We start from the raw sequence: 17,857 nt of genomic DNA on the forward strand, positions 1-17,857 counted from the left end.
AGTGTATGACATCTTGCAGAGTTATAACACATACGTCAGTAATAATAAGCAATCACTGGCCAAGCGGTATCTTAGCATCTGAAGCTATAACAAATAAAATTGATGCGAATTGAATTGAATCCGTTATTTGATCAGTTTTCTTGTGAAATTAAAAAACCATCTGTAAAACATTTGTCATTATACCAAAAAAAAGAGGCACCTGGCTCTTAAAATGTAATCTTCATCCAAATCATGATACTAAATAAACACACACAACATCTTTATACACTTTATACTTTTTATATTTTTTATACATCTTTATACAATATCTCCCCAGTAGAAGTTCAAAAACCTCTTATGAAGAATATTAAAGCAAGGTCCGTGACGTCCTTGTATCTTTATACACTGTACTTTATCCAGTGAACAATTAACTGGTTTAATAATGACAAGGTAATTAAAGGCAAAAGTATACAATCCCTTACAAACATGTTTTCAAGACTTAACCATGAAAGACACAATACAAATACAGCTGACTGGAGTTATTTTAAAAAATCTCGGTTGAAATCACCTTTCAGTAAGACTGAGGTCAGAAATCTGTATTGACAATTCTAATGTTCAAATTTTTTTTTGTTTGTTTAGCAAACCTGTAGATTTACTTCTTTGGACATGTCTGTGGAAATTCTTTATCCAACATAATCCTGACATGTGTTCTGTAAATACAATCGATAAGGGACATTTGCTGCTAGTAAAAAAAAAAATCAACAACATTGCATGTATCATACACAATATCACATTAACACATTAATGGCATTTGGCACTAGGTTACAGACTGAGAATAGCATGAAGAAGAGAAAGCCTTTATTTTGTCACATATGCATTATAGCACAGTGAAATTCTTTCTTCACATATCCCAAATTTGGATGTTAGGGTCAGCCATGATACAGCTCCACTGGAGCAGAAAGGGTCAAGGGCCCTGCTCAAGCAGTGCTGGGGCTTGAACCCTGATCCTACAATCCACCCAGAGCCACCACTGCTCCACAGCCCTCCTGAGTCTCTGCTGGGTTGTAAATTTACATGTAAGTGTTAAAGAAAATGCTTTTGAAGGCCTTTTGAAATTCACACTCTGCCAACCAAAGTAAAAAAAATCATAACTTATGTCCTGACAAACTGACAGACAGTCGCAGGTTAACCAAAAGGTTTATTAAAACAATAGGTGGGTAGTTCAAAACAGTATGTACAAAGTAATAACAAAAAAACAGAGCAGAATTTTAGCTAGTTTACTTTCTGACTTATTTTTAGAAGGTGGAAATAAGCACATGAAGAACATTCATACAAACTGTGAGGCAGCAGTGTTACCTTCTACATAACCATGCTGCCCCAGGTAACATGTAAAGTTACGAGTCATTATGAATCAGTGTCATAAGTCATCTGGGAATCTTCTATCAGCCCTAAAGACATAACTATCAGCCTCTTCTATCATCTTCTATCAGCCGTAACGCCATATACATCTGAACGAAATGAGGTGTCTTGACGTGGGGTATCTCTCTATGTCTCTCTCACTCACACACACACACACACACACACACACACCCACACACACACACGCACGCACACAGACACACAGTTATTCGGATTATTCTCACTGTCCCTGATGGATGGCAAGAAAACTATTCATTAATCTCAAATACATGCCTCCTTCATTCTTGCTCCAAGTAAACGCTTTTTAACCTATTTATTTTTTATTTAGATCTCTTTGTGGTAAAACAAACATGTATCATAATACATTTACATCACTGTTGTCAAGAATAAAGACATTGGAAATCAATTTATTATTTATTTCTTAGCTCCAAACAAACCAGATTCAGCCCAGAAAGCCTTCATCATATTCTGATGAGTTAAATCAGGTGTTAAATGAGGTGGAATAGTGAAGTCTGCAGTGAATGTGGCGATTTACACAGTCAGGCAAAATATGTAAACAACTCAGCATAGCACGAAGCTGAATAAAGCAATAAACTCATCAGTGACATGATGTTTGGATGAGAAATTAGGTTGACCTATGTGTAGAATTATATTTAATGAAGCATCTAAAATTAACGACAGAAACATAAATATGTATTGTAATTACTGGCCTTTCATATGGTTTATTTGAAGTACATACATTTAAACATGTCTAAACAGGAATAAACAGCAGTCACTACTGAACAGACGTGCCTTGTACTGTTTCTGATTAGATTATATAATGTCAGGTCAGATTGGCTTGGATTTTCAAACGAAAAGGAAATTCTCCATTTGGAGTTTTGATTAGAAAACATTTTCAGAATGAAAAATAATGAATCTGTGATAGACAAGAAAGAATTGTGTACCAAGAATTCTACTTTAATACATTAATACACTACATTGATAATTAAAAAAATTACAAGTCCCCCAAATGACACTGGAATTAGGGCAGGGCAAAACAATTTGATTGCCTTAGCGTTACAGAGAGACAAATTCTCCATTTACAGTATTAACTTCAAAACATTTACACAATGAAAAAAAAGCCATTGTACTTTCAAGACTAGACTCAAGCCAACACTGCTCAAATCAGTTTATGTCAGATAACCTTGTTTCATGTGTAATCTTTTTTTTTTTTTATAAACATACTTCATATCATGACATTGTAGGTTGTTGAGCAAGCTCGTTAGACTCTTTGTGAAGACACCACACCAGAGTCTGTCCGACTCCTGTCATGGTCACCACTCTGTAGGCGAGCTTCTCGAGCTTATCCAGGACTAATCGCGGTGGTTCATCCACGTAGTATTCCGAACTGCAAGACACAAACATATTCATATTTATTCTATTGAGGTTTTATTCTGTTGAAATTTAAACCACATGCTCTGACTCTGACAGAACAACCAGTTGTAAAATTAGCTGCTGTATTTCATTTCGAATGCTATGCAAATTATTGGCAAAACATTAATTCATTTTCTACCGCTTATCCGAACTACTCGGGTCACGGGGAGCCTGTGCCTATCTCAGGCATCATCGGGCATCAAGGCAGGATACCCTGGACAGAGTGCCAACCCATCGCAGGGCACACACATACACTCACACGCTCAATCACTCACACAATACGGACAATTTTCCGGAGATGCCAGGAATATATGGTACGTGGTAGAGACACAGCCGTCTGGACCTTATTATTAACTCAGTCCTCTTTGGTAATAATGACCCTGTGATTGACAAGACAGAGTACCAAGAAGATTACTTTAATATTTCCCACTAGGGCTATAAAATTCTTCAAAATACAAATAGCCAACTTAACTATTTGATTTTTGAAGGATTTTATTTTAAATAATAGGAAAAGATACTTGTGGATTTGAATCCTTCTCTCTAGTCGGTTGTCTTACTCTAGCATTCGGTCTGACGGCTCCATATTAGCGTCATCAGTAGAAACATTAAAAACTAAAAGAAAGTAGATAATTTTTTAAAATTTAATTTATTAAATGACGATATCCGACATGATCAATGATTCAGATTAATCGTTGCAGCTCAAACTGACATGCTGTAGTCTGCAGATCTAATTTAACTTTAATCTCATGCTAATTCTGTTTTGGCTAGCCTATCACAATCAGAATATGCTTTCTTTATTTGGCAAGTATGCTCACATATACAAGGAATTTCTTTTGTGCTGGAGGTAGACACAGAACATTAACATTAAATATAAACAGGATAAAGCAATTAAGAATAGAAAACAGGTGGAACTCAGGAGTCCTATGTTGAGATAAAATGTACACATGTACAGGAGATATTACAGTTAAATTTTGTTGTTAATTACAACAGTCACTATATGCATATTACTTACTATGAGCACTTTCATGCCGGCACAAAAGGTGAACAAACAATGATAAATAAATTGATAGACAGACAGACAGACACTTTACTGAGGGACTACAGGTGAAAAATAGCCATCTGGCTAAGTCTGGCATATTGACAGAAATGTTTATTAATATGCATTGTCCCTGTAATAAATAAATAAACAAACACACACACACAAACAAACAAATAAATAAATAAATACTGATGCTAGAGGAAATACAAAATTACACAATCCAAACACTCGGGCTATATCTGGGTGGTTCACATGATCTAGTATTCTATACACCAGTTAGTAGTTCACTCAGATAGTACTTACTATTACTAGTTTATTTACTTTTATTTTTAATGAGACCCTGATTCATTTCTTATTACAGACGTTCCACAGAGATATGGAAAAGTACTGCTCTTGTCTGTGTTCCCTTCAAACCATCACATTCAGTATTCTCCCCTGTTACTCACCTTTAACCCTAGATACCTAAAGGAGTGTCAACAAATATATTAGAGTTAGATTAGGACCCAAACCTCGCCCCCACCTAGGCTACTCAGACCACATCTCTGTTATGCTAATTCCAGCATACAGACCACTCGTCAGACTATAAACCGGTTCTGAAGGTGAAAACCTGACCAGCAGGAGCCACATCTGCTCTTTAGGACTGCTTTGAGTGCGCTGACTGGAACATCTTCAGGAAGGCTGAAACCAATGGTGGTCAATTTGGAGGAGTACATGGCCTCAGTGATCAGCTACATTGGCAAGTGCATTGATGATGTGACCACCTCCAAGACCTTCACCACACTCTCAAACCAGAAGCCATGGACATGTGTGTTAAAGTGTGTGTTCTGCTGACAACAGAGATCTAGCCTTCAGAACAAGGGACAGGAAGGTCCTAAGAACAGCAAGGGCCAAACTGTCCCGAGCTATCAGAGAAGAAAGTACGCACATGCCCAGACAATCCACAGCCACTTCCAGGACAGTGGAGTCACCCAGCGCATATGGCAGAGCATATAGACGATCACGAACTACAAGACATCTTCACCTGCATGCAATAGTGATGCCTTCCTCCTAGATGCGCTGAATGACTTGTACGCTCGATTTGTGGTGCAGAATAATGTAGCGGCAAGGAAGACCATCCCTCCCCCCAACGATCATGTACTCTGCCTATCCACGGCCGATGTGAGGAGAACTCTATGTAGAGTTAACCCACGGAGGTCTACTGGACAAGACAATATTGACAGGGTGCTCAGGGAATGTGTAGAACAGCTAGCGGATGTCTTCACTGACATCTTCAACGTTTCCCTGAGCAGCACTGTTGCTCCTACGTGCCTCAAGACACCACCATTGTCCCCGTCCCAAAAAAGTCTACAGTGTCCTGCCTCAAGGACTATCGTCCTGCCGCACTCATGCCCATTGTTGTGAAGTGCTTCAAGAAGCTCTTCATGAGGCACATCAAGACCCAGCTATCACCCTTACTGGACCCCCTACAGTTTGCCTATTGCCCAAACCGCTCCACAGATGATGCCATTGCCACAGCCCTTTATTTAGCCCTCACCCACCTGGACAATAAAGACATGTACATACAAATTCTGTTCATAGACTTTAGTTCAGCATTCAATACTATAATCCCTCAGCACCTGATTGGGAGCTGAGCCTGCTGGGACCAAACACCTCCCTCTGCAACTGGATCCTGTACTTCCTGACTGGGAGACCTCAGTCAGTCCGGATCAAGAACATCATCTCCAGCACCACCACACTGAGCACTGGAGCCCCTCAGGGCTGTGTGCTCAGCCTACCGCTATTCACCTTGCTGACTCACAATTGTGCAGCAATGCACAATCGAACCATATTATCAAGTTTGCCAATGACAACAGTGGTTGGTTTCATCAGCAAGAACGACGAGTCAGCATATGAGAGAAGGTGCAACAGCTAACTGTCTGGTGTAGAGCCAAAAACCTGTTTCTGAATGTTGATAAAACTAAAGAGATGGTTGTTAACTTCAAGGGAAGCACAGAGTGACCAATCTCCGCTGAACACCGATGGATCGTCAGGAGCACCAAATTTCATGCCTATCGGAGAACCTCACCTGGTCACTCAAAACCAGCTCCATCACCAAGAAAGCCCAGCAGCATCTCTACTTCTTACAAAGAAAAGTACATCTCCCTCCCCTACATCTTTTTTTTTTTTTTTTTTTTTTTTACAGAGGAACCATGGAGAGCATTCTGAGCAGCTGCATCACTGTCTGGTTTGGGAACTGCACCGTTGTGAATCGCAAGACTCTGCAGCAGATAGTAAGGACAGCTGAGAAAATCATTGGAGTCTCTCTTCCCTCTATCATGGACATTTACACCACATGCTGCATCCGCAAGGCCAACAGCATTGTGATTGTCCCCACACACCCCTCACACACTCTTCACCCTCCTGCCATCTGGAAAAGGTACCGAATCATTCGGTCGCTCACGACCAGACTGTGTAACAGTTTCTTCCCACAAGTCATCAGACTCCTTAATAACTGAACTTAATGAGCACAACACACACATGCACATCAACTGTATGGACTGCACAGACCTATACTAAATACACACACATACTATATATATATATCCATCAAACTGTTTATATGCTGTTTTGCACACTGCTCTTTACACATGCTGTCTCACATTTCAGTTAATTGCTGTTTTGCACAACATCTCAGGTAACTGCTGCTATAATACTGTGTTCATTTCAGTATTTCTCACACGCAATATTGTTTGAACATACAGTATTTACACTGCGCGGCGCTGATTTTGTTTTTATTGTCTTTTGTTTATTGTCATCTGTGTATTGTCTTGTATTTTCTGTTTGCACTATCCTTTGTCCTGCACTGACTTTTCTGTCTTTTGTCCTTCACTGTTTGCACCAGGTTGCACAGTTGCACATTAGCTGGCTAGGACTACTTACTAAGTCCTTAGCTCTGTCTTTGTTTTATGTAGCACCATGGTCCTGGGGAAACGTTGTCTCATTTCACTGTGTACTGCAACAGCTATATATGTTTGGAATGACAATAAAAGCTTCTTGACTTGACTTACTACAGGTTATTGTAGACAACTCACTGCCTTTCTCATAGACAGCTTTGCATTGACTATGACAGTGGCACAGACTTCCTGCGTCATCATCACTCATACGATAAGCGCAAATGGATAGAACAGAACAAACCTTTGCGAATGAAACTCGGAGCGCCTGCTGTGCCTCTGTGTGCGTCCACGGGAACGATGGACAAGATTTTACAAGCAAAATTCTGTGAAATTAATCATAGAATTCATGGCTGAATACTTTTCAAGTCTAGACAAGAAGATTTTATTGTCATTTCGACCATATATAGTTGGCACAGTACGTAGTGAAATGAAACAACATTTCTCCAGGACATTGATGCTACATAAAACAACACAGAGCTAAGGACATAAAATAAGTTCTACTAGCCACATGAAGTGCATTATGTGCACTCACTCACTCATTTTCAACCGCTTATCCGAAATTCTCGGGTCACAGGGAGCTTGTGCCTATCTCAGACGTCATTGGGCATCAAGGCAGGATGGATAGAGTGCCAACCCATCGCAGGGCATACACACACTCTCATTCACTCACGCAATCACACACTACGGACAATTTACCAGAGATGTCAATCAACCTACCATGCATGTCTTTGGAAACCGGGGGAGGAAACCGGAGTACCCGGAGGAAACCCTGAGGCACGGGGAGAACATGCAAACTCCACACACACAAGGCAGAGGCGGGAATCGAACCCCCAACCCTGGAGGTGTGAGGCGAATGTGCTAACCACTAAGCCACCGTGCCCCCGTGCATTGTGTGCAACCTAGTGTAAATAGTGCAAGACAAATGACAGTACAAACAGAAAATAAAGCGCAGACCAGTGTGCATATGGTATTTTGAAGCATTGTATCAGAATGTCCTAGTTTTCATACAGTGTGTTAACAGCACAGCTGCAAAAATTCCATCATGTTTTGGATGAGCATTGTGGGCATATCTCTTCCAGTCATCTTTTCCTGCACAGCTGTTCTCTTCGGAGATCTACAGAAAAATGCAATCTGAATGGAAGAAAATGCATCTCGAGACAGCCTGTACAGATTTAGTTGATGCATTCTGCAATGTAAGAAATGTACATTTGAAGTAATGTCCTGAAATTTCCTTCACATGACAGCTGTTGTTGCTCACGTGACACTAGGCGATTCTCGTTACTGATGGATCAGAAAGATTTCTGTATAAACATTTAGGTTTAGGTCTTTTTCTATTACGGATATCCATCTCAAACATGTTCATTAGTTTGCCAGATGATTTTAATTAAAGGGAAAACCTACTTAAAGAGGTTGTTCCACATTATTAAGCAAGTCCAGTTCTCATGCAATTCTGGCAAAAGTAATAATTATTTCACAAAAAAACAACAGATCATTGAATTGTAAAACGATTTTGGGTTTTTTGCTTTTCACATACATTACAAAACTTTTACATTTTCTTTCTTGAGTTTATATTTTCAGAATAGATACGTTAGCATAAATGATTTACTGTATAAAGGATTTTAAACTGTGGATTATTTGTAAGCTTAGGTAGTCTTAAGAAATGGCTGTATAAAATCTATTTCGTTGTTTATTTTCTTTTATTTTGAGATACAATAAATTATAGTATGGAACTATATTTCAGAGAGGATGAATATCATTGGTCTCCATATGAAACAGTTGTTCCTAGTGTTAGTGATAATTATTATTATTATTATTCCAAACTCTGCTTTTCTTTTATGCTGCTTGCAACTGAAAGGCACAAGATTATTTCATAACTTTTACATCAACTTTATGCTTTTTATTTACATAGACCTACATCCCACTGGTAAAATTAAATACGGATAATTCATTTGTTTCTCTGTCTGTGGGCTACTGTGGTGCAACAGCCCGAACCAGTAATGCTGGGAATGGCACTGTACGATTCCTCTCACCATGTGAAGATTATATGCTTTTGACCAACATAGTTTGTCTACATGGCGACACCATGTTTACACCATATTTCAAAATTTGACAGAAATAATGTCAGGCTTTAGCCAGTTTGCTGCATTACAATTCTTGCACAGTTCATGTGAGTTTATTATCTAAGCAAGACAAAAAAGCAAGTTAAGCACCTGTTTGTTTTACTCAACTTGTGCTTTTATTACAAGCAAGATAAATGAGATTTTGGCCATTTTTCCTTAGCTAATTTTTGGCTAGTGAGAAGGTTGTGTATAAGCCTAATAATCAGTGTGCCTATCAGAGCAATAAGAGCACAGACGATGCAGTTTCCTCAGCGCTGCACTCTGTGCTCATTCACCTGGACAATAAAACATATGAACAACATGTAATACCGTTATCCTTTCCAGGTTAATCACCAAACTTGAGGATCTAGGCATCAACTCCTCCGTCTATCATTGGATTATTGACTTTCTGATCAACAGACCCCAGTATGTCAGGTTAGTCCCCATCACCCGTAAAACACAGGTGTACCACAGGGCAGCGTGCTGAGCCTATTCCTCTATTCCCTATTTATACATGACTGCAGGCCTGTGCATGGATCTAATTCCATAATCAAATTTGCTGACGACACCATAGTGATTGGCCTCATCACCAACAATGATGAGACAGCCTACAGGGAAGAGGTACAGCATCTGGCTACGTGGTGTGCCGACAACAACCTGCTCCTTAACACCTGTAAAACAAAAGGAGCTCTCCCACATCCACATCAATGATCTTGCAGTGTATGTGTCTCCAGCTTCAAGTTCCTGGGAATCCACATATCAGAGGACCTGTCCAGCAACACCTCCAGCCTGGCCAAGAAAGCTCACCAGCAACTGTTCTTCCTGAGGACACTGAAGAAACATTACCTGTCTTCAGCCAACCTAGTGAACTTTTATCGCTGTGTGATTGAGAGCATCCTATGGGCATGGTATGGGAACTGCACAGCCGCAGACTGCAAGGCACTGCAACAGCTGGTGAAAACTGCACAGTGCATCACAGGAACTCTACTTTCAGCTATTGAGGACGTCCAAAAGAAAAGATGCTGTCTGTGTCGAGCTCGCAGCATTCGTGAAGTCTCCACTCACCCTGATTGTTTGTTCCCCTTCCCTCCGGTAGGCACTTCAGGAGCCTCCAGACAAAAGCGAGTAGAGTGAGGAACAGCTTTTTCCCTAGAGCTGTCACCTTACTGAACTCCCAGTGACCACCCACCCCTGTATATTATGTCAATAGCACCTGTATATTTGTCTATATAATAAATAACACTGTTAATATTTCATGTCTATAGCACCCAACCTGTATATCTTGTATATCCATAGCATATTTATCTGTTTATTACATTTACAGCATTTAGCAGACACCCTTTTCCAGAGTAACTTACAACTGAGCAACTGAGGGTTAAGGTCCTTGCTCAGGGGCCCAGCTGTGGCAGCATGGTGGACCTGGGGTTCGAACCCCTGACCTTCCGATCAGTAGCCCAACACCTTAACCACTGAGCTACCACATCCCCATTATTACCTGTTCATACTGTAAATACTGTAATCATACTTTATATACTGTACACCTTGCACTTACTGCTTATTGCACTTCTGGTTAGATGCCAAACTGCATTTCATTGTCTTGTACCTGTACATGTGTAATGACAATAAAGTTGATTCTAATCTAATCTAAAATTGAACACATTAAACTCATTAAATTACACAGGACCTTCATGATCGGTGTCTGGCACTCCTGTGCTAGGTGTAGTACTGCTGAACACTTACAAGTTGTTGCCCAGCATGGTAGTTCTCCTTGCTCCCAAATAGAGCATGAGGGCAGGATCTGAATACTCATCACCAACCCTGGTGGGCCCGGACTCCTGGAAGCACACACAGTTTATCCACTGTCACTATTTCAACTGCAGTTTGGTGTGAAGTACAATAACATCAACAACACAATCAAAATGAAACTGACTAGACTAGATGAGTTTATTCTTGTTATCTATAGTAACCATTTTATCCTGGACAAAGTCGCAGTAGACCATAAGCTTATCCTGGGAAGGATGTGCTTTTTACCTCTGACAGAATTTGGCTAAGGCTGTAAATAAGGAATACATCTGATGATGAGAAACTGAACAGGTAGGCAACTCTGCATTTTGGTACAGTAGGTAGTGTTGTTGCATTTCTGTCATCCCCCCATCACAAAACATGCCCCAATGTGCAAGTTTATTGTGTCTTGCAATGACCCAGACCAGAATAATTTGCTCATAGAAATGAAGGTAACTAAGGTACCGTTACTTTTATTTTGGGTACATTTTACATTCTATAGGTACAAAGCTTTAAAAAAAATAAATTAAGAATTTAAGAACCATTAAATAGGACCATTGATCTTCTCAAAGTAAAACGTATAGAGTAAAAGGTACAAAAACAGAGGAAACTAGACATGAGATCGGAATTTCAGCTTTCATTCCCTGATATATACATCTAGATGTGTTAAGCAACTAAGAAGATGTCATATTTTGTTTGAACCCCCACCATTATCCACCACATACAGTGGAAATGTCATGGCTTGCATGGCTTCCTCTGGAACAAGGAAATTCCCTCTAACAGGAAATTAAAGCTAAAAAGCTGTTTTCCATCTCATGTTCATGTTCTAATCTAAACCTAAATGTTTTCAGTGTATAGAAAAAACAAAACAAAAAAACAAATCGCCTTTGTTGTTCTAATACTTCCTGAGGGGACTGTATGTGTAGAATTATATTTTATCTGGTTGTTTCATGAAGATGTTTCTCACACACACACACACACACACACACATACACACACAAACACGTTTCACTCAACACTCACACTTAGATATTACTGATGTATTATCATATGCCTTTTGTCTACACTTTGTTGACATTTCCTCATAACAGTGAGAAAGAAAAAAACCACCAAGAACATAGTAGGCAACAAACAACAACAACAACAATAATAATAATAATAATACTTCATGGAGCATGTCTATTCGTCCTCTAAAAGGAGAAACTAAAGTTTTTATCTGCCAAAGGTGTTAGATTATAACAGTGAATAGTCCAGTTTATTAACTAACCAGAAGTGAGCTGCAAACTGTTTACATTTTCTATACAAAACAAGAATACAAGGTCTCAGAAACAAAATGCCAACATGCTCTGAATACAAAAGCTACTTGTTAACGCATAAAAAGTAAAGTTTGTCTATTGTAGGATTTTTTTTAACCAAAACAGGATGATGTACAACGACACGAATGTTGAAGACTAATGCTATAATAAAGCTTAATGCTATAATAAAGCCTAATGCTATAATAAAGCTTAATGCTATAATATAGCTTAATGCTGTAACCTGCGTGCAAACGGAAACCTGTCCAGAAGTCACATGTTATAAAGCCTAACAGTTTATCCCATATAATATATACACACCATCCGGATCTGTGTGCTGACCAGAATGTACGGCATATTCGGTTTATCGACGTGTTTGGGACGAGTTTCCCAGAAGATTTCTGTCCCTTGTGCACTTCGCTGCAGAATTATTGGCACTCGGTTTACAATCACAGCGGAATGCGGAAAGGACACCCACCCACCGCTACGGACCAATCAGAGAGCTACGCTCAATCCGGAGACGTTTCCTATTGGACATGAAGTGTGCCGCGTGCGGTGTACAATCCAATATGACGTCATGTGACAAGTAGTGAATTAATGTAGGGAGAAAGAAGCACTTTGGGACAAAGCCAGCAAAAGTCTTTCTGCTAGTAATTTATGTCGGCGTTTTGAAAATAACAGGAATACAAAAAACACCGGGTTGGTCATGCTGAGAAAACGCAATTTCACGAACACTTATGTTATTAAAAACAAAACAAAATAAATGAAATAAATAAAAAAATAATAATCAATAAATAAGCTACAGTTAGTCTAAAATGCAGCTGCCAGAGTTCTTGCCAGGTCAGGGAAATATGATCATATAACCCCAATTTAATCATCTCTACACTGGCTACTTGTCAAATGTAGAATTGATTACAAACTGATGCTACTTACAGTATTTGCTGCTCTAAATGGTTTAGCTCCCATGTATCTAACCAGCATTCTAACATGTTACAATCTGTCAAGCTCTTTGAGATCACAAAACTACAACAAATAGTTCAACAGGTAGTTCCCAGAATATGACAGTCTACTAAAGGTGGTAGGGTGTTTTTAGCTCCCAAACTTTGGAATAGTCTTCCTGACAGTCTTCGGGGCTCAGACACGCTTTCCCAGTTTCTATGTATATTTAAGACATATCTCTTTATCCATTCATACACATAATGCATCCCATAACCCTGTGCTCCTGTAGTTCTGATCAATTTCACATTATCATCTAGTGCTGGATAATATTATGAACAGCAGGCATTCAGAGATTGGGTGAGCTCAGTTTGTGTTTTGCTTCATGAAGATTTCAGACCTTTAGTAAGAAGAAGCCAACCCCATGAGGATCCTGAAGGATCTAGAGATTTACCAGCTCCAGTTGTATTCTAACATGTAGTCTTCAAGGACAGCAACGTCCTACAACTTTACAGTATATGACATGTAGAAAGGAAATTATTCACAATAACATTCTCCTGTGTTTATAAGGATTTCTATATCACACCCTCATGTCACCCAAATGAGGATGGGTTCTCTTTTGAGTCTGGTTACATTCAAGATTCCTTTCTCTTCCAACTACAGTAATGGAGTATTTCCTTGCCACAGTTGCAGTCTAATATCAATCTGAACTTTTGTATAATATTAAACTTTGTAAACTTTTTGTACTGTATTTCTTATGTTTTATAAAGCTGCTTTGAGACAATGTCCATTGCTAAAAGCACTATACAAATAAATGATTTGTAGCCAAATGTCTGAATTAAATGAATGTAATTTTTTTGTATAAAAAAGGTCTTATAAGGCATTATAATAACAAGAAACATTTGTTATATACAGACAGATGGTGTGATAAGAACTACTTTTGTTTAGGTGTGAAAAGTACCATTGGGCATTGTTTCCTTAAGGACTCAATTCTCAGTCCTGGTGGCTGGTTTTTTAATTTCCTCTTGGGAAAATGGCTAATTTCCTCCTTGGAGCTGATCTAATCAGTTTAAAATGAGCTTAAGGCTTCTGTGTAAGTAGAAAAGACCCCAACTGAACAACAGAAGTGGGCTTGATAAAATCAGCAATATGGCTGTGGTGCCAGCAGGAGAAATAAATCATCTGTTGGCTGTTTCATACACTACTGGGAAAAGAAACTTATGCATAAGGCTTACTTTTTCAGTCAGGTCTGATTACCTGTGTTTTAGTATTTCTTTCTTCATACTAACTATAAAATTAAATTAAACATTCAACCAACCAGTAAATCCATTTACATTAATATGCAACCAAATATTTTGTAATAGTTTTGTCTGAATACTTGCTCAGTCTCACGAAAAGACAATCACATTGGCTGCTGAGTTCTAAACTGTGGCACATTCTCATTCACAGTTTAGATTTTAAGTAAAAACAACATAAAGACAAAGAGCAAAAACCACATGGTGCATCACATAAACCGCCATTAAACTACAGCACCTGACAGCTTTGACTCAGGCTCCAACCATGCAGAAAAGCCAAAAGTCATGAGCAGAGAGAACCGCCTTACCCACAACAACAACAACAGCAAAACACTCAGAACTTATAATCTGAAACAAAATGTAGAACAAACACATAGAGAAGTGTTTAGGGGCTGTGTTCCACTTACTAAATGTATCCTTAAGATCAAGGCTATCTAAACCAGAAACAGAAACTTTGCAATATGTGAGCACTTTTTTCACTTTGTGAATTTATACATATTCCTGGGCCTCTCTATTGTAAAATAGTTAAAATTGTATAATTGACTCTTTGATAATACTAGTTAACAAAGTTTTTGCCCCTAATTGCTTATACCGTGTACTGCATCATATCAATTAAAATTACCATGCAGTAATACTAGTTATAGAAAAATGGCTACAAAAGATTTATTGAATTGAGGTTTATTTTATTATTAGTTTTTTCCATGTTCTCATTATATTGTCCTGGGTAGTGGTGTTCAAAGTCTAGTATATCCTAGGTAAAGCACTTGGCTTGATTCAATTAATATGCTCCCATATTCTACTTGAATTAATAAATACAGTATAAGCATCAAGGATATGAACGATTCTCTAGCGATTCAGCACCACATAGTTTTCATCATTGTGAGTGCACAGGAAGTCCTAAATCACTGCAACAAAGCCAATCTGATTTCTTCTTCCTAGTGAGCTTTTGTGTTCTGTTTCCTCATATACTGTAACTTAGGAAAGAAGTCTTGAAAGTACTGGAAAGCTACAGTCTCTATGTAAATCTGATACAAATTGTTTCTTAAACCTCAATGTGATGTGCAGTGGTGGCATCACCATCTTCCAGTGTGCACCAATGTCTCCCATGACACTGTTCCTTCCCACACTAAACTCAGTATGATGTAGCCATTATATCACTTTGTGGTGTGACTTGTAGTCTCTGTTTTAATTCCAAAGACAAAGATAAAGATAGAAACTTGGTAAAACCTTTTAAGAGAACCAACACAAATGCCACCATTTTGAAGTTTCAACATACTTCAAGGCATCCAGCAATGTGTTGATGCTATTATAATCCGCTTGAAATCAGAAACTTATATTGAATTGAGTGACAACAGACAGTGCCTTGGGCACAAAAGCAAAGGAATCTATAGTAAAAATAAAATAAAAATAATAGTAATTTTAAATTTTTTTTGTGCTATATAAAATTAACACTTAACACTTAATGCCTAGGATCAACAACAACAATAACATTGTTACATAGAGTATTTGCTTGTGCAAGCAAGCCAAAACTATTATTCACAATTCAGTTATCGTTGTATAATTAGATATCTCACAACAGCTTTATACAGGACTTCACTGAAAAACCAGTCTCTGACAAACCAGTTGGATTCTTAGTAACATATTTACCCCATGATTTTAAATGAAACTTGAACACTATAAATATCTGACACACTGACGATGAATAATTTACAACAATGTCCTGAGGGTGGCATGGTGGCAAAGTGGGTAGTATCAGGTATCTCAGTTGGACCTCAGCTCAGATAAATTTCCATGCATGTTCTCAATGAGTCCTTGTAGGTTATTACAAGCTTCTCAAGTTTTTTCAAAAGCCATAACACTTTTCTGTTCCAGAGTGCAACAGTAAGGCATTGAATGATGAGCACATCATGTGCCACAGCCATCCATGTCTGAGAGTCCATAAGAGAAATACTGGCCATACTCTCTGGGTGGAATAGATATCATACTCCCTTTCCTCCTGTAAATCAAAGTGAAGCTTAGCCAGTTGCTGGCATCCATCATGAAAGTGGAACATCATTACTGGAATACCATATCATTATGCTAAGTTGCACATAGGTATCAGTCTGTGCACGATGCTCTGCAAAGCACTAGTGACACATCCAGGTTATATTGTGCCACATCCACAGTAATAAAATAATTACTGATGATGGATGCTTTATAGATAAACAGTGTTCTAATTGTATAATCAGTATTTGCAGAGCAGCATCTGTATAATAACACTAATTACACTAACATGGACAGCCAGAAAACAAACAATTAATTTTTATATTATTTTACAGTGCTACTGTCTCATGCGACATTCCACTGTAATTACTGCTGATCCAACATTGACACCAACCTCATAGTCTATTAACACCAAGACATTAGTTTGTTTCAATAAAATGAAGCAAGCCTTTGTGAAAATAATGCTGGAAAGCAAACGGTGTAGATCAGATAGGTCACTTATGTGGCGCAGACGTGCTGGAAGGCATGCAGTTTTAAGGGTGAATACTAGGTTAGCTGCCAGCTTATCAGAGTTTACATAACAAAGTGCAGACTTGCTGTTTCAAGCCAAGTGCAAGAACATCCCCAAACAATGAAAAATGCTAATCTTGCTCAATGGAATGGAGGTGAAAAGCCTACAGTACATCAGTAGAGTGTATTGTAAAGTGTCAAGTTTGATAAACAAAGTCCTGATAAATGTATATCTTACATCATGTGTATGCAGCTGGATTTAGTTCTGTCCAAGTATCAAGGACTCAGGAAATTTACTAAAAATATTTTTTCCTTTATTGTGATTTTGATTTATTTAACCTCATGGTAGATCGGCATACAAGCAAATACGTATTGTGATGTGAAACTTTTAATCATATTATTGGCAGCATTTGATTGAGGATGTTGGAGAGATAAAAGCTGACATCCACTATGACCTCAAAGTGTGAGCACAATGTCAGACGGTGTTTAAAAGATAGATGGGAAGTCAGGAAAAGAAACAGATGCTACTGGCCCCCTGCCATCTCAGCACAAACTGTAGCAAAAACACAGAGCATGCATCTTGCACACTGGTTAATTTACAGTATTTCTTTTTGACTCCATTTTCCCTAAGAAGTGAGGTTTTACATAACGAACCTACAAGCCAATTTCAATATAAAACAACACATGTCTGAGATTACCGATGTACAGTTTGATGTAAAAAAAACAAAACAAAAATGACACACAAGCACCAACTATTAGTTTTGTTTAGTTTAGTACTGTTATGCTCTTTATCAAAGTTTTATTTTATGTAGAAACTGTTAAATCCATTATTTTTAAAGGCATCTTCTTCCTAAGAAATGGCTGAGATTTGTGGACAGAACCGTACGTGTGTAATTCACCGCTCCCATGAGACTCTGTATTAAATAATTTATCTCTTATCTGTTATTTGTAAAAAAAAAAAAAAAAAAGCAACTATCACTATTTATTGGTACTAACTAGGCATCTAGGCATTTTAAATGGCACTGCTTACACAATGTCCAAAACTTTTTGGAACAAACACATTTATTTGGTTTTTACACTCACACATTCATTGTAACATCTGATTCACATGCAACATGGCCATGATGGACCCAATATTTTAGGTTAGATGGCAACATCATAGAAATCACATTAGTTC

At 38.4% G+C, this 17,857-nt stretch overlaps 1 protein-coding gene across 2 annotated transcripts; it reads right to left on the reverse strand.

The window, feature by feature from the left end:
- Positions 1-296: 296 nt before the first annotated feature.
- On the reverse strand, positions 297-12,432 carry gchfr (GTP cyclohydrolase I feedback regulator). 2 transcript variants are annotated; one of them, XM_027173691.2, is made up of 4 exons: positions 12,278-12,432; positions 10,623-10,717; positions 2,623-2,785; positions 297-1,036 (listed from the first exon to the last, which is right to left on the reverse strand). In XM_027173691.2, the coding sequence occupies exons 1-3, from the start codon at positions 12,311-12,313 to the stop codon at positions 2,629-2,631; spliced, it is 288 nt and encodes a 95-aa protein (XP_027029492.1). In that variant the 5' UTR covers positions 12,314-12,432; the 3' UTR covers positions 297-1,036; positions 2,623-2,628. The 2 variants fall into 2 exon arrangements, with proteins under 2 accessions (XP_027029492.1, XP_027029491.1); XM_027173690.2 differs by lacking the exon at positions 297-1,036 and having other exon boundaries at positions 1,800-2,785.
- Positions 12,433-17,857: the final 5,425 nt, after the last annotated feature.

Source organism: Tachysurus fulvidraco, chromosome 12 (assembly GCF_022655615.1).
Source record: "Tachysurus fulvidraco isolate hzauxx_2018 chromosome 12, HZAU_PFXX_2.0, whole genome shotgun sequence".
NCBI lineage: Eukaryota > Metazoa > Chordata > Actinopteri > Siluriformes > Bagridae > Tachysurus > Tachysurus fulvidraco.

Coding starts and splice junctions, on each gene's coding strand:
- gchfr (XM_027173691.2), bottom strand. CDS start 12,313: ATGCCGTACATTCTGGTCAGCACACAGATCCGGATG. Junction 10,718..12,277: donor TCAGCACACAGATCCGGATG/GTGTGTATATAT, acceptor GTGTGCTTCCAG/GAGTCCGGGCCCACCAGGGT. Junction 2,786..10,622: donor ACCATGCTGGGCAACAACTT/GTAAGTGTTCAG, acceptor TGTGTCTTGCAG/TTCGGAATACTACGTGGATG.